Source organism: Plodia interpunctella, chromosome 9 (assembly GCF_027563975.2).
Source record: "Plodia interpunctella isolate USDA-ARS_2022_Savannah chromosome 9, ilPloInte3.2, whole genome shotgun sequence".
In the NCBI taxonomy this organism is placed as follows: domain Eukaryota; kingdom Metazoa; phylum Arthropoda; class Insecta; order Lepidoptera; family Pyralidae; genus Plodia; species Plodia interpunctella.
In genome coordinates, this window is record NC_071302.1 from 1,684,456 (window position 1) to 1,704,658 (window position 20,203).

At 33.5% G+C, this 20,203-nt stretch overlaps 1 protein-coding gene across 1 annotated transcript in view; it reads right to left on the minus strand.

Moving 5' to 3' along the window:
- The window catches only part of LOC128672342 (uncharacterized), a 53,015-nt gene extending 34,334 nt beyond the window's left edge, over positions 1-18,681 (minus strand). Inside the window, exon 1 of the mRNA XM_053749439.1 lies at positions 18,411-18,681. Coding sequence (XP_053605414.1) covers positions 18,411-18,465 — 55 coding nt within the window. The 5' untranslated portion in view covers positions 18,466-18,681. The remainder of the gene's footprint in view (positions 1-18,410) is intronic.
- Between the last annotated feature and the right edge of the window lie 1,522 nt (positions 18,682-20,203).

Here is a 20,203-nt window from a genome sequence, read left to right on the forward strand (position 1 = left end):
GATGAAATTTAGTATGCATGTAGTTAAAGACCCCGTTCAAATACAGGCTACTTCTTTTTTTTTTTCAAAAATCGGGAGGGTAAAAGTTTGTATGAAAATCATGTATATTTCAAGTTCACGCGGGCGAACCCGCGCCCAAAAGCTAATAAAATCATAATTGTCAATTTTCTCATGTAGATTTCTCATGTGATAGTGGATTAAAGCCGTGTTACTATTTTTTTTTAATTTACACCTAGAAAGACACAAAGGAAACACCTGTTTTTATTCATTTGAATTCGCATCAACCGAATTAACGCTTGGTTCGATCTTGAATTCATTGTGTGTCGTTATCACGTGCGAAATTACACATTTTTCTGGAAGTTAAGCATTTTTTATTGAGCCGAAAGGTCCCGGGTTCTATCCCCGGTCGGGTCATGATGGAAAATGATCTTTTTCTGATTGGCCCGGGTCTTGGATGTTTATCTATATATGTATTTGTTATAAAATATAGTATCGTTGAGTTAGTATCCCATAACACAAGTCTCAAACTTACTTTGGGGCTAGCTCAATCTGTGTGATTTGTCCTAATATATTTATTTATTTTCGACAATCATTTTGTTTGTTGATTATAGTGTTAGCCCGCGAGTTCGCTCGTGTGGGAGTTTCAGAATTCAGAATTCTTGTGATTTAACATAATATGGACGTTGACAATCTATCAATAATTTTATTAGCATACATTTTATTGACAGCAAGTGCCTTTTATTTGTAAGGGATAACAGACACCTGTCATTGAGAATCTCTACTTTTTCCTGTCTATTACCAACAGTACAGGAAAATGCGGGAATTTTTTTTATTATTTATTAAAACTTTATAACATCATAACAGTAATGACACTAAAGCAATGTTATAAGTACATGAATAGGTATATATAATGGGTATTACATAAAATATATAGGTATATAAACAAGTAAGATACATATAATATGATTCCACGTATTACCGAACGACAACCATGATTTTTGACAGGCTGTCATTAAAAACATCTGCTTCATTAGCTACAGTGTCAACAATCCTTATAGCTCGTGACAAGGGAGCAAACTTAAGTAAATTGGTTCTAGCGACTGGAACGTCAAACAGAGCGGGCTGGCGCCGCGCGAACACATACTCATTGTGTACTAGCGACTGCATCTTCGCAAGCATCTCCGGACTATGGACCTGTCCTCTAAATAATAATTATTTTTAAAACAAAATAATATTATATTACTGAGCAAACAAATTGGTCCAATAAAACGGGATTCATCAAAATATTGAACTTGGATTACTTCCAGAATTGTAAGGCCAAAATGCTTGACTTGCCTTCATTCCATTTAAGAAAATCTCTTTCTCGTTTCAGGTATCCCGGTTACTTCCTTGGCCATTAAACGTTGGAACACAGGCTCCGCTCTCCTACTTTTTCTGCGCCCCTTCGTAATATCTACTACTACATATTTACTATCAAAATAATTTTATTGTTGTGTTTAAATTTTATATTAGCTTCATGCCGTACAAATGTTAACAAACTGCTTTTTAAATTTTTGTCATAAAAAAGTTGAGAAAAACATTTTTATATTTCTTCAATGAGTCACGTAACACACTGTAAATAAATCGAATTTATTACCAATCAGGGTCGACTTGTAACAAAAAAGCGAACATTTTACGACAGTCGTAGATCGATTGGCCAAGGTTGTAACATTTCCCATTCATAAATGGGAAATTTCCCAAAGTTTCGTCGAATGAAAAAATATAAAGGCTAGAAACATGCGATTTTTGTTATAATATACGAAAGTTTCTTATTTTGATAGAAACGCTTTTAATATGTAATAATTTTAAGACCATTATTGTACACTTAGTTGGCAAATATTAGTATGAAATATTTTAAGTAATTTTACGTTTCTGGCAAAAAAAGCTTTGCCCAATGGTAAGCACTATTTTCTAATATTTGTCAAAAAATATATATTATTAATGGTTAAAGGGACATTCCTCATTATAACGTATGTTCTCCTTTCCTGTTTGTTTCCATGAATATTCCCAAGAGAACAATTCTATTTCGGGAAATATTCCCGATATAGTAATGTGGGAATACCCCCATCACTAACAGTGGTCATCGGGTCAAGTTTTTTCATTACTCAAGTTACTTTGTAACTTTTGTCCCTCGAGTTGTCTAACTTACAAGTTAAATAAATTGGTGATATGGCCGTCGAATACCGAATTCTGATTGCAACTTTATTGGTGGGCTTTTCATCCAAACTGAATATTTTTCGGAACTTATTTGGCAAAGTTTTCTGGATCATTTATGACCGAAGGTCTAAAAACGAGCCTTTCGTACTAGTTTTTATTATTTGCTGCCATTACAAAGATTTCATAGGCATTAGTTATTTCTAGAGTAACGAAACGGCCAAGCTACACGTTTTAACTAGAATGTAAAGTATGTGAAGTTAGGTATGGTAAAGTTAGGGCGCATATGTCAAGAATCTTGGTCTGACCACTTTTTCATACATTTTAAATAAAGTGTTGAGTTTATGAAGCAAACTATACTCGTCTTGACAACTATTTTACATGAAAAAGTTTTTGGCGGTATTAATATTATTTGAATTATTTTACAAATAGAAGTATTTAAGTATTTGTACTTAAGCACCCTTTGTTAATAGGTTGTAACCCTTGTTCTGTTTTATTCTATGAAAAAATTACGCATTATTAATTTATCTATTACTAGCTTTTGCTCGCGGCTTCGTCCGCGTTAATTTTCCACGGGAACAGTTATTTTTCCGGGATGAAAGATACACTGTCCTTCTCCATATTTCAAACTACATGTATGCAAAATTTCAAGAAGATCGGTTTAGAAGATAGAGCGTGAAGAGGTAACCAATAATCAAACTAACTTTCGCATTTATGATAATTGCGGTACAATTGCAACTTGTCACGTTGACACAATACACGTAATTCTAAAGTTGCATATCTTAAGTCCACGTTGTCGGGGATAAACCCATGTTATCACGTAACAGGTTGTTACATTGTACCTTTAAGTTAAATTCAACTCAAACGTCGCAGAAAATCATCTTGAAAAGAGTGTGCTTTGCCCGCAAAAGTTTACCATGTTTGCCACTTAACACATTCGAGAAAATTCCATATTTATCCAATGCATTTTCACACAAACTTTTGCGTGTAAACATTTTTTTTTTTATTGCCTGATAATATGTATATACTTCTATACTAATATTATAAATGCTAAAATGTATCTGTGTGTCACGCTTTAATAGCTGGGCCGATTTTAATAGAATTTAGAATGGGTGGAGCCGGAGCAACGTATTGCGACGAAACCTATAACAGATTTTAATTTAGACCTTCCGCTATTCAAGTGTAAAAACCGCATCAAATTCCATCCAGCAGATTTTGCGTGATGCGCGAACAAACATACAGTCAGACATCAGTTCTAAAAAAATATTTTGGCTTCTAGTAGTCTTTAAAAACTCCCCATAATTGTTTTTCTACAATATCTCAGACATGACATGACATGTTGTACAGACATATACCCACCGAACACAATAATCTATTGTTGCAAAATGCATAAAGAAATTGAATTAATTTCAATTATTCTCATGGCGGAAAGTTTCCGAGATACATTAAAATTAAAACTGAAGAAGTTGGAAAGTTCATAACTTCACGCATTACGTCAAACTGTACTTAGTATAATATAAAAGTATATTGTATGTACTTTTATGTTATACTCTAATCGCAACATAGGGGTTATTTATTAAAATTACCCATCGTGTTTTAATAAGTATAATTATTTCATCCTTACATACTATAAAACGAAGCTCTCTGCCGCGTCTGTCTGTCTGACTGTTCGCGATAAACTGAAAAACGATTACACCAATTTTCATGCGGTTTTCACCGATAGATAGTGTAGATCCTCAAGGTTTAGGTGTACATAATTTATTATGTTTTACCCGAGCGAAGCCGGGCTACAATGTTATATAAAAAATATAAGTTAAAACTTGTGTTTTTTAAGAGTTATGAAGTGATATAAAATTTCATTTAAAGTGAGTTACACTGTAAAATTTAACGTTGACTTTAACCGTCACTCCGCTGTTGTTTAGACAAAATGGCGTACATTCGTTACAGTTAACGGTGCAACCCACACGTAATCTGCGACGGTAAGCAGTTTAAAGTCGACATTACCATGTAATGTTCTCTGTGACTTAACACAACACAAGATTTATAATATAGCTGCTTACGCTCAGATCGTATAAAATCACAATAGATTACGTTTTCAATAATACTTAAATTTGTTAAACAAAAATAATTCCTTCTTGCTTTACGAGCGATTAAGTTTAATCTAACATTAAACTCACTGTTAACAGGCGTATAAGTCAAGAAAATAACGACATTATAATACCCTCAATTTAAGAGAGAGGGTGCGAAAGAGACAACAAACACACTCGAAGATAATGGTAAGGGACAAACAATATACCATTTTAATATAGCCATAGGGCCACTCAAAAGCGTCTGCTGGTGACATGCAAAGAATATTCTTACTTATTTCCCGGTCGTACAAAATGTTTTTGGTATAGAAGGATCACCTGTATGAAATTAACTAAAATGATAAATAGGTACCGATTTAAAACTGTACAATATTGAAAATAACATTTACACGTTCAAATAATTTTATCCGAAAACTAGATGTTTAAAAATAGAACTCTTTTCTTATATTTTGGGTAATAAATGAACATTTTGCTATTTCAAACAAGAAGATTGGTTGAGCACACAACGCGTGAATAGGTGACAAACAAACACAATTTTCGACCACCGACGCTTCATAATATTATAATACAGTATCTAAATACCTCTATTTTGATCAAACAATGATGGACCTTAGATTACAAACTACTTCTTATTATTGTTTATTATTTTTTACAAAGTGTTAATTCTATCCTCTATTAATTTTTACATAACAGACGGAAAAAATGAGGGTTGTCTACACAATTTATTGATGTCATGTTTAGAAACACAATCATGTAAAAAACGTGAGTGAGAGTGTATCAAAACCATTATTTATCGCGCGTGTTCCTTCTTATTGAGGTAGTTGTAAGATTTGTTTCTTTCATCGTGTACTTTCAGTTCCATTTTAGGCTGTGATGCCCTGAAGCTCAGGGTACGCTTAAAAAGTTCCACTAATATAAATGCGAATGCTTGGATATGTGTAGTGAGGTTGTGATTTTCCTTACTAAATCACATTTTAAATGTACTACATTTTTAACAAATTCAGTACAGTGGAATATAATGCATATAATGCTATTCATGGCTACTTTTTAGGAGAGAAACCCCCAGGACGCAGCAGGTTTATTATTTCTATTTATTACCTTTATTATTTCTATTTATAACCTAGTTGTGAATAATTGGCAATAATTTTACGTTTCTTTTTCATGTTTTTGTCCATTATCAGTAATTATTTTGCACAGCTTTGACATGTGTAAGATCGCCTTGTATTTTTCTCATTTCGTCCCAAAACAATTGCGCAAGACTCTTTGGGAATAAATCATTTTATCATCTACGCCCCAAATATCTTTACAGGAAAAAACACGGGGCATTGCTGTGTTGCAAAAAAGATATTTATTACATGAAAAATAAATAAATCAATAAAATAAATATATAATATATTTACAACGGCAGACTTTTGTAATGATAAGACTAGATGAGACTCTCTATTAAATTCTCTTTCAAACAGAAAAAAAAAAACTAGATCAAAATTGGTTCAGCCGTTTAACTATTATTATATCACCGATAAACAAACAGATACACGTGTCTACGTTCAATTTATAATATCTTCTTATTTCCCCTCCTGTCGTCAAGGGGCAAAAATTGATTATAAGAAACGGTTTGAAAAACAAAAAACAAATAACTTTATCAAAATATGTTATTTAATTAAAATAAAATTACTAAATTTTAAGTCAATACAATATGAATAAATATAATATGATCATTATTAATCAAGTCAAAAAAGCCGCCCCGAATCGTACCTAACGCAAAAGTGTCCATTACACTTGCTGCAACGCCCCGCTGCGAGATATCGAAAAGAAAAAGCTAGACGCGCTGGAAATGTGGTGTTGGCGAAGGATGCTTCGAGTGTCATGGATGGAATTTCGCACAAATGTTTCCATATTAGATGAGCTTAACATCAGAGTGGTTAGTGCTGGTTTGCATTTTACTTCTCACCATCGAATCTATCCGAAGTGAGACGGAGCGAACCAATCACATTGCAGTATGGTTGTCGTTGCGTCACAATGGAGCAATATGAGGTTCGCTGTGTCTTGGTTATAAAGTAGTACAGACTCGCATACTTAAGCTCGATCGGGCATCTCGTTGTCCAAGGCAAGGTTGAAGGAACTAGGCCACGCGCTTGATTTTAGATATTTCTATATAATCCTTAATAGTATCTAATTAACTCTTAATTGGAGTAATTTCTAAGAAGACTTAATTAACGTCAGACTTTCGATTGAGATTTTGTTAATGAAAAATATTGTTATTTCTGGAGACGACCCGATTAGTTAGTTTTATGATAATCTTAGTTAAGCAATATTCACAGTGGTGGGATGGGTGACCAAAATCACATACTATCTCGTCCATGATTCGGAAGGCCACATTCTTAGACCTTGTCCCCGGGATATATATTTGAAGGGGCGTCACTCCAAATAAGAGACAATGCTGTATTTTTTTTATATTATCTCAGTCGTCGTCAGTCTTGGTCCGCGTCTCGTCCAGCATTCCGTCCCTATTCGATAATCCTTTTTTTTTTCTCCAGTCTGTCATTGTCAAGTTTATTTATAAAAAATCATATATCTAGTCAGTGAAGTTCTACAAAGACCCTCTGGCGTCAACCCTCCTTGGCAATGCTGTTATTGCCTGTCATCTGCCTAGGCTGTGTGCCCCTTAGTCGCCCCGAATGACATCCACGTGGAGGATATAATGGTGATATCCTAGGGCGGAACCACACGCTTCCGGTCGGTCAGACTATAGCGTAAAACGCATTCTATAATAATTCAAGAAACAGAAAAATACTACGTTACAGTATGCGGCACTAGGGATACATAACCGGGGAATTAAATTACAGCCATGTAGAACCGGAGTCTATCCCAACAATAGGTAATCCTATAGTACAAGTCAAACAAAGCTTCTAAAATATAACGTTTACAGATGTGTAGTTGACAATTAATTACTATTTTTTATGATAAATTGTCATAATAAATAAATATGTAATAATAATTAATAAATATATAATGACATAGTATAAATGAGCATGCAGGTCGCCTGATAGTAAGCAAACATCAATCGACACACCGGCAACTCGATATAAGGGTCACTGATGCCTTGGCGACTAATAAAGCGATAGACTTTTCTCAAAAGACCCAATGTCGAAATTATAGGAACACCTGAGTTAAGTTTATTCCATAGTTTAGTACAGTCAACAGCACATCAACCTACCCAAATTCATTGCAAACTCGCCGCTATTACTGCGTCATAGAGATGCATGCAGGATAACTATGTGCTGTTGACTGTACAGCGCGGGAAGAAGTTAGTAAATTCTTACAATAGGTAGTAAGTTCGCGGCAAACATCTAGTTATTCGCCGCGAACTTAGGCCTAGCGAGCACAATAAATTTTTAGAAAATTGAGAATATATCAAAAACGACTGAACCGAACCGCTCGCTCGGTCAATGAAATGTCTGTTTTGGCTTAAATAGTTTCTGAAGTTCCAACGGCTAAATTCGATTGATACACTTATATTAAGAATTTACATTGAATGGAAAAAGTTTACTGATTTTTTATTGAATGAAAAATTAAGCAGGGAAAGGCCGAAGAAGAGATGGACTGAGTGCGTTAGACAGGATATGGATAAAAAGGAAGCAACTGATAGGTTAACATCAGAGAGTGAAAAGTGGAGACTGACATGCTTCACTCCACACAAAGTACAATAAAGGCTTTGTGATTGTGATTTCAATCCACGTCTGTTGTTTGAAACGCTCACAACTTCAAACCACAAATACTCCATTCTGGCGATTGCAAGGTCGTTAAAACGTCAGCTACAATAATAAAGATTCGCGCTAGGCCGTTAAAATAAATATAATTGTATATCTTAACTTCTGTAATTTCATTTACATTTATTTAAATGGAATCAACATAGAAAAGTTTATTTTTAATTTTACTGAAAGTTTTATCTTTATACAAAGAGAATATGGCGGTATATATGAGCATAATGAAGAAAGCATAAATTCTGTATTTTAATTATTTTATGCCCGTATTTTAGAAGTCATATTACACATGAGGTCAGAGAAAACTGCCCACTATATTTTTGCTTTATTGCTCATAAGAGCAGTAGAGAGTCATAGGTATGCTTAGGTTTAGTATATTTTAAACATAGATTTATATTTTATTGTCGTATCATAAACCCTGAACGACTTTGTGGCTTTATTTTTGCTTGAAGAACACTTTCATTGTTGAGGCCGATTGGTCAATAAAGTAAGTTAGTACGTAATAACCAATTTAATTTCGTCAGAGTATTCTTGAACTGTAAATTTACAAATGAAATTGTATACTATAATTTTGTTGCTAAAATGTAACTTTATTTGAATTTGTTTATATTTATATTTGAGTCTTAAATGGTAAGTGTTTTAGCGGCGGCACATCGTTATTATCGTCTCAAACAGTTCCATGTATATACATATATATTAATTGACATATTTCACTGAACTTGATATATAACTTTATTAATTACTATACAATTTTTCTAATAAAATTAGTTTTCAAAATTGTAATTTCCATCTAGTCAGATCTGATATTTTTCTAATTATTTGTTTTTGATATTAGAAATAAGTATTTGTTTTAACTAAATTGAAATAATTTTTCTTTTGTGTCTCTATTAACGTCGAATTAGTACCCCATATAACATAAGTCTTGAACTTTCTCTGTGTCTGACAGATTTTTTCTGATTTACGTTTATTTTTTAAATTCTTTATTTCAAAATGTGACGTCATGAAATTTAGGATCACCCTTGTCACACAAAACACTCTTCCGTTCCTGGGTTTACTAATCCATAATCTTTCTTAAATTTTATCCGAATTCTATCTTGTAGACTAGAGAATTTAATCACGTCCACGGATATAAAAACCTAACTGGTTTTTATATTTTAATTTTCTTTCATTAAATTTTAATTCACAATCAAATTAAAAGTAAACAGTGAACGTTAATTTTAACGTTAATTAATTTAATTTAACGTAAATTGTATTGGTTTTAATTTAAAAAAATCTTTAATTATCCCAGAACGTGTTTTGTAAATGAAATCTCCCGGTAATTTCCTCAAAATATTTTTGGCTTCGTACAGGAGTACCAAATACTTCAGATACCTTTCACAATATTGTACAAAGTCGATGAGATGAGTCGATTTTAAATTAAGCATCGGTAAGGATTCGTGTATCTTATATTCCCATGGTGTATTGATGTCAGACAAACGGCCGGTTGTAAAATCACAAGTGAATTTTAAAACTAAAAGTGAAATCGCAAAGGACATAAATAGTTATATTTATTATTTTTATGACCGCGTTGACTAACTAACAAACTATATTTTTATACAGCTGAAAAAAGATTTCTCAAATTTGCTCATTAAGTGCAACTTTCTTTAAGCGGACAGACGGACAACGAAAAGATCATATAAACCTTATAGGATCCGTTTATACCTACGAAACCCTAAAATCGTTTAAATATTTACCATCTGGATGGGAATATTCAGTTATATTAAAATCACACTCTATATACCTGTTCACTCGTCCACGCACCGTCGAACGAACTTAGAGAAAATTCTAAAATGGAATGGAAATATTAGTTCTATTAATATCGGACCTAAAAAAACAGTCTCAGATTTAGCGAATTTTGGATTTAATTCAAAATGAGGCGACGAATTTTCCTTTATTAACTTAAGGGGAATATCATTATCATTGCGAACATGGTAGGTACATAACGGTTGGCTACTTAATGCATATTTTGAAAATAATAATGAGGTTTTGAAAAAAATATTAAAATTGTCACGATAGGATGTAAGACATGTTTAACTGTATAATAAAACAATTTAAACTTAAAGCAGATTTTACTTGTTATTTCTTAAATTTCTACAGTTACGAGTATACATATCTACATATATAATATACATGTATAACTGTATAATAAAACAATTTAAACTTAAATTTTACTTGTTATTTCTTAAATTTCTACAGTTACGAGTATACATATCTACATATATATTATATATCTATTTGTAATCTGCTAATGAAAATAATAATCTATTGATATAAATCAATATCAAATCAATGAGTAGCGTTATGTAGCGTAATCGGACATAGAGTTAACGTTTTATAGAAACGACATTAAAACTAAAAAAATTAAAAATTTTGTACGTTTAGACAAAAGTCGTAAAACAAATCTCTATGTACCTTATGCGAATTATTTATTCATATGCAAAATTTAATACTAGTAGTCAAGTCTGGATGTGTGTGAGGATGTTCATCACGCAAAATCGGATAGATTTCGATTAATAATTTAAAAATATTATTTAGCACATAAAATGCATAGAGAATTATTTAGCCCGAGCCAAAAATACTATAATTTGTAAATATTTTTCATAGTTACCCTTAATAATCGAATATATTATCATCATCACTGAAGCAAGCACTCATTTTGACGCGACAATCAGTGTCGGCGAATGTATTGTCACGGCATAGTGTTATAGCATCGTTGTGTTGGCAATCATTAATACTGTCACTCATTTTACAGAAGTTGACTGATATTCTAGATGAAATGTATCTAAAAATATAATCTGAATTAAATATTATTACAGAATTACAATTATTATACCTATTAATCTATTTTTAGTACTCTATATAATTTATTATTATCAAAAATCGGGTCTTAAGAAAGGTATCGCGATTAAACCAATACCAGATGTTATGTTCGTCTGTGAAAACCACAATAAATTCCAACCAGTAGTTTTCACGTTTTGCGCGAAAACATGCAGTTTTATATATATTATTAATTAGGTACAATTAAATGGATACCATTATAAAATTCAAACTATTAAAAAGTTTATATTAAAGTAACCGGCCGGCAACATTTCTGTGGTGACACTGGTACTGAGAAAAATGAAGAAAAAAATATGTACGAATTTCGAGAAAGAAGTTAAAATTGTATGTGATTTTTTTTATTAAGATGATTCCAGTTCTTCAGTACGAATAATTTCAATCAATATATATATATCAAATTATAAGTGACCACACATGCATTCTCTGTATGACCCAATGGTTGACTGTTTGATAGATGCTTTTAGCATTAAATCCACGTTTTGTACTTTTCAAATTATATTTTGTACAATTAAATTTAAATAAAAAAAGTTTAAGATTGTTAAGAGCAAAATAAGGTGGGTAGAAAAACTTCATTTTCTTGTTTTTATGGCGACACATGAGCCAGTTTCAAGTGGAGTAGCTAATATACTCACCCTGTTAGGGTAAAAGGGTCACCCTAATAAACTGCAGCCACGTCAGACAGACGAGTAAAAATTAAGATCGTCGACGTTAATACTCTATAAGAAGATCGCGCATTTAGGTGAATTTTCGAGCATTTTGAACGCCTTCAAAATAAAGAACCATTCTAAAATCTTAGTATAGTAAAAAGTTCCTTGTCTTTGTTGAAGGGTAATGACGGCGGTGAAAACGCTCGAAAATTCACCCTTTTAACGATACGGTACGATTACTTTGTTACTAGAATAGTATAAAATATTTGAAGTGAGACTATACGAATACAATTCAAATAAATTTTACCAGTCCAGAAGATTATGCCATAAAGTGACTTACAGGTCTTTGATCTTTTATTTAGAATTCACGCTGATGAAGCCGCGAGTAAAATCCAGAGCAGTGATAAAACTTATCACATGTAGGGATTTGGCAATCATATTTTCTATATTCTCATGAGAATACACAATTCCAGGAATACATTTACCCGTTGGGTAAGTTACTTATCCCATAATAGGTCTAAAGAGGAGACAATTTTTTAAATTGACTGCTCCCATTGGGATTCTGGCAGCTACGCGAGTACATTAATCAAAATGTACTCCAGGAGAGCCTACCTTTATCCTCATAATATCCAGTTACATTAAGTATATTCAAGGCTGCGTAAACATATTTTGCAAATGATAATATTGAAAGCTTTTTATATTGAAATAGGCGTCGCTTCTCTTCGAAGCTATTATAATTTTTGGGATGTCAATAAATTTCAAGTAAATGAATTATGTGATAATGTACTTTGAAAATTAACTCCTAAGAGGCACAGCCATATAGTATATCTGTTTCAATAGTACTATATGACTCTTATAGGACTAAATAAAGGAGAAAGTAAGGTGATGAGGGAGAGAGGTCAAAACGATAGCTGAAGATAGAGAGAGATGGATAGAACTCCACTAACACCGTTGCTAAAATTTTGTTGAATAAAATTATTATAAGTACCTAGGTACCTAAACGTTACCCGTACAAAAAATGATTATATTCAAATGGATTATAAATAAGTGCAAATTTTTATTATGCATTGTTCTCACGGATTTTGTTAATAAAATGTATTTTCATACACTTTCCACACTAATTTGTTTGAAGTGATAATAACGGTCCCTATGTTTATCAATGCGTTTTAATTAATTATTTCAATTCAATTTCAAATGAAAATGCAATATAAACGTAATGTGTGTTAAATATAATGTAAATTAAATATACTTTTGTAAAGATGTTGCAACTTTTTATTATTATTCATACGACGACCTCGGTGGCGCAGTGGTAAAGTACTTGCCTATGAACCGTGAGGTCCCGGGTTTGATCCCCGGTCGGGTCATGATGATCTTTTTAGATTGGCCCGGTTGAGTTAGTATCCCACAACACAAGTCTCGAACTTACTTTGGGGCTAGCTCAATCTGTGTGATTTGTCCTTATATATTTATTTATTCAAAAATATTAATAGGGTAGACGATAAGGTTAGAAAATTGATAAAAATATGACTTGTACTCTGCATTACATTTAATTCTATTTACATTACATTGTTACCACAATTGTTTAATTTGTACTGTCTTTCAAGAAAGGTTTTGTTATCCTTTGTTTTGATAATGATCCCACTGTTATTACATTAATTGAGGCGTGTTGTCCCCGCCCTAGTAACATTTACAATTCCATCTATATAAACCCGTCGACGAACAGCTAAGAAAACGATAGGCAAAGGCAACTATATAATTCCCATAGAGGATTGACGCCAAGCAAGCGGCCGATCGTAAAATAACTGCTGAATCTTCAAAATTAAGTAAGGTTTGTTTATTACTAGCAGGTCGTCCCGACATCGTTCGGGTAACCGTAATAAGTTATAGAGGTACCTAAACGTTTCTCGAGAATCACAATATCTGTTACAAAAACGAAATCCATTACGTGGTTTTAAAAATATCTAAGCATACATAAGAACAGACAGACAGCGGAAAACAACTGTTTTATACTATTTAGTGATGCACACATTGGGCTTCACGGCTTCACAGCCCTGAAAGCAACGGAAACATGAGAGAGATAATGAGAGAGAATTCTCGTAATTTTTGTTCCAAACTCAATATTAATATCACCTTTCGGAACATAAAATCATCAAAGTAACCTGGAGTCGCGCCAAATTTAATTTAATTCCACAAATTGAGGCTTGTTTGCGCTTCGATCTCGATATTAATTCACTTTGGGTAACCTGCAAGGGCCCGACACCAGTTTTTAAAGGAACAAATTTTGCTCTCAGCTTTCGGCGATTCTTCATGGCATGTCCATTCTAATTTATTAATTTTTTCCCTGAAAGATTGTTCTAAGCCATGCCCTTTTGGTCAGTCCGTCGACGGATCAACGCCAAACAATGTGGTAATTACATGAAGTTTGGACGTACTTTAACGCTCGTCATCAAACCAACGGAGCCACAAAATGCTGCGTGAGGTGGTGCATGGCTCAAACAGCCTCACGTGTTGAATAGGAAGCGGTTAGTGCGGGTTTGCATGTCACTTCTCACCATCGAATCGATTCGAAATGAGACGCAGCGAACCAATCACATTGCAGTGTGGTTGTCGTTGCGTCACAACGGCACAATATGATTGGTTCGCTGTTTTTCACTTCGAATCGATTCGATGGTGAGAAGTGAAATGCGAATCCGCACTTCGACCACAGATCTCTCTCACGACAATAAAAGCTTTTGTCAAAAATGTCATTTTTGTAAATTCAAATTCAAAATTCTTTAATCAATTTAGGATGATTATACATCTCTTATTGACGTCAAAAAAATTACTTAAACTAAGTCTACTGCCGGCTTCCAAAGCGCAGGTGAAGAAGAAGCGGCGCAACAAACTTCACCGCAGCCTTTTCTCCAAGGACGTCAATTAACAAATATAAGTCTTATACATATATTAAAAATTAGGAGGACGAATTTACATCATTATTAAAAATGACAAAATTTGAATGAATAAATAAAAATAAAATTGTCACACAAAAATATATATATATATATATAATATTATTGTCGTTCACATAATCAACAGACTTGTAATATGCCTTTTTACAAAGTACTTCTTTTATATTATTTCTAATTTTTATGTCCGGCAAATCAAGAATTCATTTAGGCAATTTATTATAAAAACGGATACAGTTCCCAACAAAAGACGTTCTAACTTTGGCCAACCGATACCCGGGGACAGACAATTTATCTTTATTACGTAAGGCTCTATCAGTGTAACCACCAACTTTTTAAAATAAGTTAAAATTTTTCCAGACATGCATAATGTTGTCAAATATTTATATTTAAAAAATGGTAAGCCCTTCTGGCATAATAGGGACCAACACTGTTTGAATGAGTTTCTTTCGGCATTTCTTCTCAGCAGTGGTCGTTCCGAAATGCTAGTAGTTTGTAGCTTTGGTAAACATCATTTAATTTAGAATATGACGTGAAAAAGTGCCTGTGAAGGCCTAATTTCTGAATAAATGATTTGATTTTGATTTTGATTATGTATTGTGAGGGTAAAGTTAAAATATTGAAATATTTAAAAAAATCTCTAATCTGACTAAAAAACTTAACACGTACGTTGGTCTTTGCAACCTCAATAAATATTATAATTGTAACAAAAACATGATTAAAAATGTTCATGAAGAAATATAACACTTCGTTTGAGGAAAATCTTGTGAAGAGACACGTAAGATCCGCTTATGTGAACGTATCATTTAAATAAATACATTTTTCCACCCATTTTGCTTGCCGAGTGAAAATTCGTGTGTGGAGATTTATATGGAGAATTTGTTTAAATATTCATAAGTTCTGGCCTTAGGTATTCCATTTTTCTCTTAAGGGCCGGCGCCGGCGGCTATGCATGGATTTTTCGTACAAACCTTTTCAACATTTATATCCTATTGTTTTTATTAAGATAGTATTAACATTGACGACCTCAATTGCGCAGTGGTGAAGTTCTTGCCACTAAACCGAGAGGTCCCGGGTTCGATCCCCGGTCGGGTCAAGATGAAAAATGATCTTTTTCTGATTGGCCCGGGTCTTGGATGTTTATCTATATATGTATTTGTTATAAAATATAGTATCGTTGAGTTAGTATCCCATAACACAAGTCTCGAACTTACTTTGGGGCTAGCTCAATCTGTGTGATTTGTCATAATATATATATTTATTTATTATTATTATTTATTTTATTGAAACATATTTTCCAAATTTTCTACCGCCTTAAAAACTATATTCAATTTAATTTCATAATACAAAATAGAAAAACGCATAATATTTTTTGTTTCAGTAGAAACCTAAAACAATACTGTCTTGTTATGACAGAAAATGGAATATTCACGCTTGGAATATTAGTTCGGTATCGTTTATATAGGAAGACTTAGATTTTGTATCTAAGCTCCTTAGGTCCTAGGAATTCGTGCTGCGAATTAAGAACAATATAGGCCAAGTAGAAATAGTAGATACTTTATATTTAACCATCAACAAACTACGAGTAGGATCAACATAGGATTCGAAGACCTCTTAAGCCTGTTAATAAAGGTGGCTGTCGCTGAGTTACTTTAACGTAGTTCTTATATATTTTTTCTATTCGCTGTTCAAATTTTAACTTTATATATTATTTCCTTCCCATTATCATCGTCTGTGTACCTCGCGCTCGCATCTAGGTACTTTAAGGTCACAACTGAAAATCAGTGTATTGCCCTCCGGGTAATATAGTACCGTTGAGTTGTGTCCTTTTTGTATTGCTGCAACATGCTCTTATTTGTATAGTGTGTGTTATTAATAAGAAGAATAATATGTGTTGTGTATTTTGTGTTATGGCTACAAATAAAGATTTTATCTATCTACCTACCTCTTGTCTGCTGACACATTTTTCGCTATATTTTATGTATTTTAATGGTAATTTTTTTATATTTAAAAATTATAGATATTTCACGCGTCTGCCGAGTTAGAATTTCGGTGACCGATATTCGTAACATGACTGGAAATTTTCGAAACAAATTTCTGAGGCGAAGTGCTAGTTTTCATTTCACTTCTCAAATTCGAATCGATTCGAAGTGAAACGCAGCGAACCAATTATATTGCGGTGTGGTTGTCGTTGCCTCGCAATGGCACACTGTGATTGGTTAGCTACGAATCGACTCTATGGTGAGATGTAAATGGCAAAGTCGCACTACGCACATAGTTAAACCAAGTTAGCCAAGTGAGACCGGCTGCACCTAAGTCGAGCCGGTTAAACCTAGATGTAGCCGCACTCCGGGGTTTAGCCGTAACATATATATATACTTAATGTTAGAATAATGTATCAAAATAAATAGGAACTATTTTGTATTACCTGTTTGTATGTACAGTCAACAGCACGTTAAGTTACCCTGCATGAACCTCTATGTCGTGGTTATAGCAGTCAGTTTGCAGTTGAATTGTTTGTAGGTTGATGGTGACGGTACTAACTGATTTGTATCATGAGAATAAAACATAAATTGTTTATTCACAACGCAGGCTTCTGTGTTCTTATGGGGTTCTCCTACATCCTGTATCCCAGTGGTACCCTTTTGTGGCAGATTTTGACGACCTCGATGGCGCAGTGGTAAAGTGCTTGCCTCTGTACCGAGAGGTCGCTTGTTCGATCCCCGGTCGGGTCATGATGGAAAATTATCATTTTCTGATTGGCCCGGGTCTTGGATGTTTATTTATATATGTATTTGTTATAAAATATATTATCGTTGAGTTAGTATCCCATAACACAATAATCACATAATCGAACTTACTTTGGGGCTAGCTCAATCTGTGTGATTTGTCCTGATATATTCATTTATTTATTTATTTCATTTGTTAATTTTCAGTGATGTATATTTGTATGCTATTAATAAATTTATATCTGTTCCAATCTGTGAGATGTGAGCAAATCAACAACGAAAATTGAAATTGACAATTCGTATTTGCTTTCTAATATTTCACCGCCGCTCTTTGCACTAAATCCCGAGAGACAGCTCCGGTGTGTTAGAAGTTAAACAATATTAAATCACACAATAAAATAATTTAGATTTTATTAATTTTATTGTGATAACAATGGTGATAGTGCCAATTTAAAAAAATTATAAATTTAAGGAATAAACACGATGTGCCGAACCTACATTAATGAAAAATGATCAAGAAGATTAGTGAAACCTGTTAAAATTATACATTACTAGCAGTCCGGCTTCGCTCGGGTAAAAACATAATAAATTATAAACCTAAACCATCCTTTGGAATGACATTGTCTTTTTGTGAAAACCGTATGAAAATCCGTGCCGTCGTTTTTGAGTTTATCGCGAGTCTATACAAACAGTCATAGACAGATGCGGCATCGTTTTATTATATGTAAGGATAATATTATACTAAACATCAATATAAAGATTATAATAGCCTAAACCCTTCTTGGAATAAAGCCATTATAAATTTTTGAACAAGATATTTATTAGTAAGCGGAATATTATCCTAAGAGTTTATTTACGTGAGCAAACACGCAAACAATTACATTTCGTAAATAAATCAAATATTGTATGAACAGTTGTAATTGAAATAAAATATTATTTAAACGAGCTCCCATATTCAATAAACTATTCAATATAGATTTTCGTAATGACACGCCTGAAAAGCTTTTTCATTTTAAAAGCTCTACCTGGAATTTATTAATGACGGCAACACTGGTAAAATCCAATGTCTTTTAAGTTTTAAAAGGATGTTAAATATTGAAATCATTCGTGAATGGCGCGAACCCTTATCGTGGATACGCAAATGGAAAATATTCGAATAAAATCTCACCACCGAAAAACAGTAGGAACAACGATGAAAGCGCTATGAACTCACGCCTCGACATTTTAAAAAATCCACACTAAAATCACTGAATAATAAAATAATAATCACAACACTTTCAAACTTTACTCGAATAATAACGATATTTTTAATTATCAGTTTTTATAACTGGCCACAAAGCTCCTTGATAACATTATCAACTCCGATTCAAATTACGTTCCGAATTCGAATAACGGGAGTGAATTCGCCGAAATTTGAGAGCGCGCGTACGTGCGTTATCTCCGAGAGTTTGTAAAGCACTGGCAAGGAAAGTACCTGACCGTAGCGTCAGATTTCAGCGCTGCGTAATCTTTGTGAGAAAAATTAAAAGAGGAAAATTGGCGTACTGGTGGTCAAGTGAATTTCCAGTATGGAAGTTTTTTTGACTGTGGCATCTGGTCATTAGGGTGTCCAAACGATTCATTTTGTCGGCTTTAAATGACGATTGTACCCCAACGGCTGTCATATAGTCGTTTGAAACGTAATTCCATTATATTTTATCGTCCGTTTTCCGCTTGCACGTGTGGGCATTGTCCCGTTTGAGTGTAATTCCTCAATTTATCAAAAGAACCCTTTCCGTTATTGTTCTGAAACATTATTTGAATTTGAATAATGGCTGCTTGATGTGGAAAATTGTGGTTTCGATTGTTATAACATAAGCGTTATTTAAGAATTCGTGCAAAAATATGACACGCTGAAAAATTTATCAAATTGTATGGACCTAAATGACGCCACTGTTACTGTGCCATCATATGAGTCCTTCAGTGAGCAGGTGGTTTTATAAAAGAGTAAGTACATTTCAAGTTCCATATGATTGTCTCTCTTAGAAAGGTCTCGGGTGGAAAAGACCAGAGACTGGGATACTTGGAAAGAGAGTGGGTTTTGCCCAGAAGTGGGACATGTTTAGCTATTTAAAAAAAAAACATAGTTAAATAGTTTTATTAATCCATTGGTATCTTGTCAGGTCGAATTTCAAAATACAAACTAAATCAGAATTGAACCATCCGTTGCGTCGTATTCTAGATAAAACCCCCTATTTCGTAACGGAGGTTAAAATACAAAGTATTTTCAATATATTAGGACAAATCACACAGATTGAGCTAGCCCCAAAGTAAATTCTAGACTTGTATTATGCGATACTAATAACTCAACGATACTATATTTTATAACATACATAGGTAAATATCCAAGACCCGGACCAATCATAAAAAGTACATTTTCCATCTTGACCCGACCGGGGATCGAACCCGAGACCTCTCGGTCCAGAGACAAGCACTTTAACACTACGCCACCGAGGTCGTCGCAAAGACTGCAAAACAAAAAGGCTTTAGCTGTACCATTAGTAACGTAGATCTTTTGAATGCTAATTCAAGTGAGGATCTGGCAAGGAACTCTGCAGTTACTCTTTCTTATCGTTAAACGTTAATTTATACGGAGTATTGTACTTCTATGTTGAGACTAATCCTAGGAAAGCGACCCGGCATCCTAGCTCAGCAACAAATGCGACAAAACACCGCGACGCGGCACGCTCTTATAATACCAGATGTATATTTGCATTTACGTATGGACTGTCCTATCGCGTAGTGTCGCGAAGTTCAAAGCTAATAATACTTTTCGCGCGCGTGTGCGATGACGGGCGCAACTCATTTTTATCGAATTCACACCCAGGTTCATTCAATAGGTTCATTATTTAGTGCATTTTATAGCTTCAATTAAAGACGGAATAAAATATCTAGGCGCAATCGCAGTACTCATCAATATGA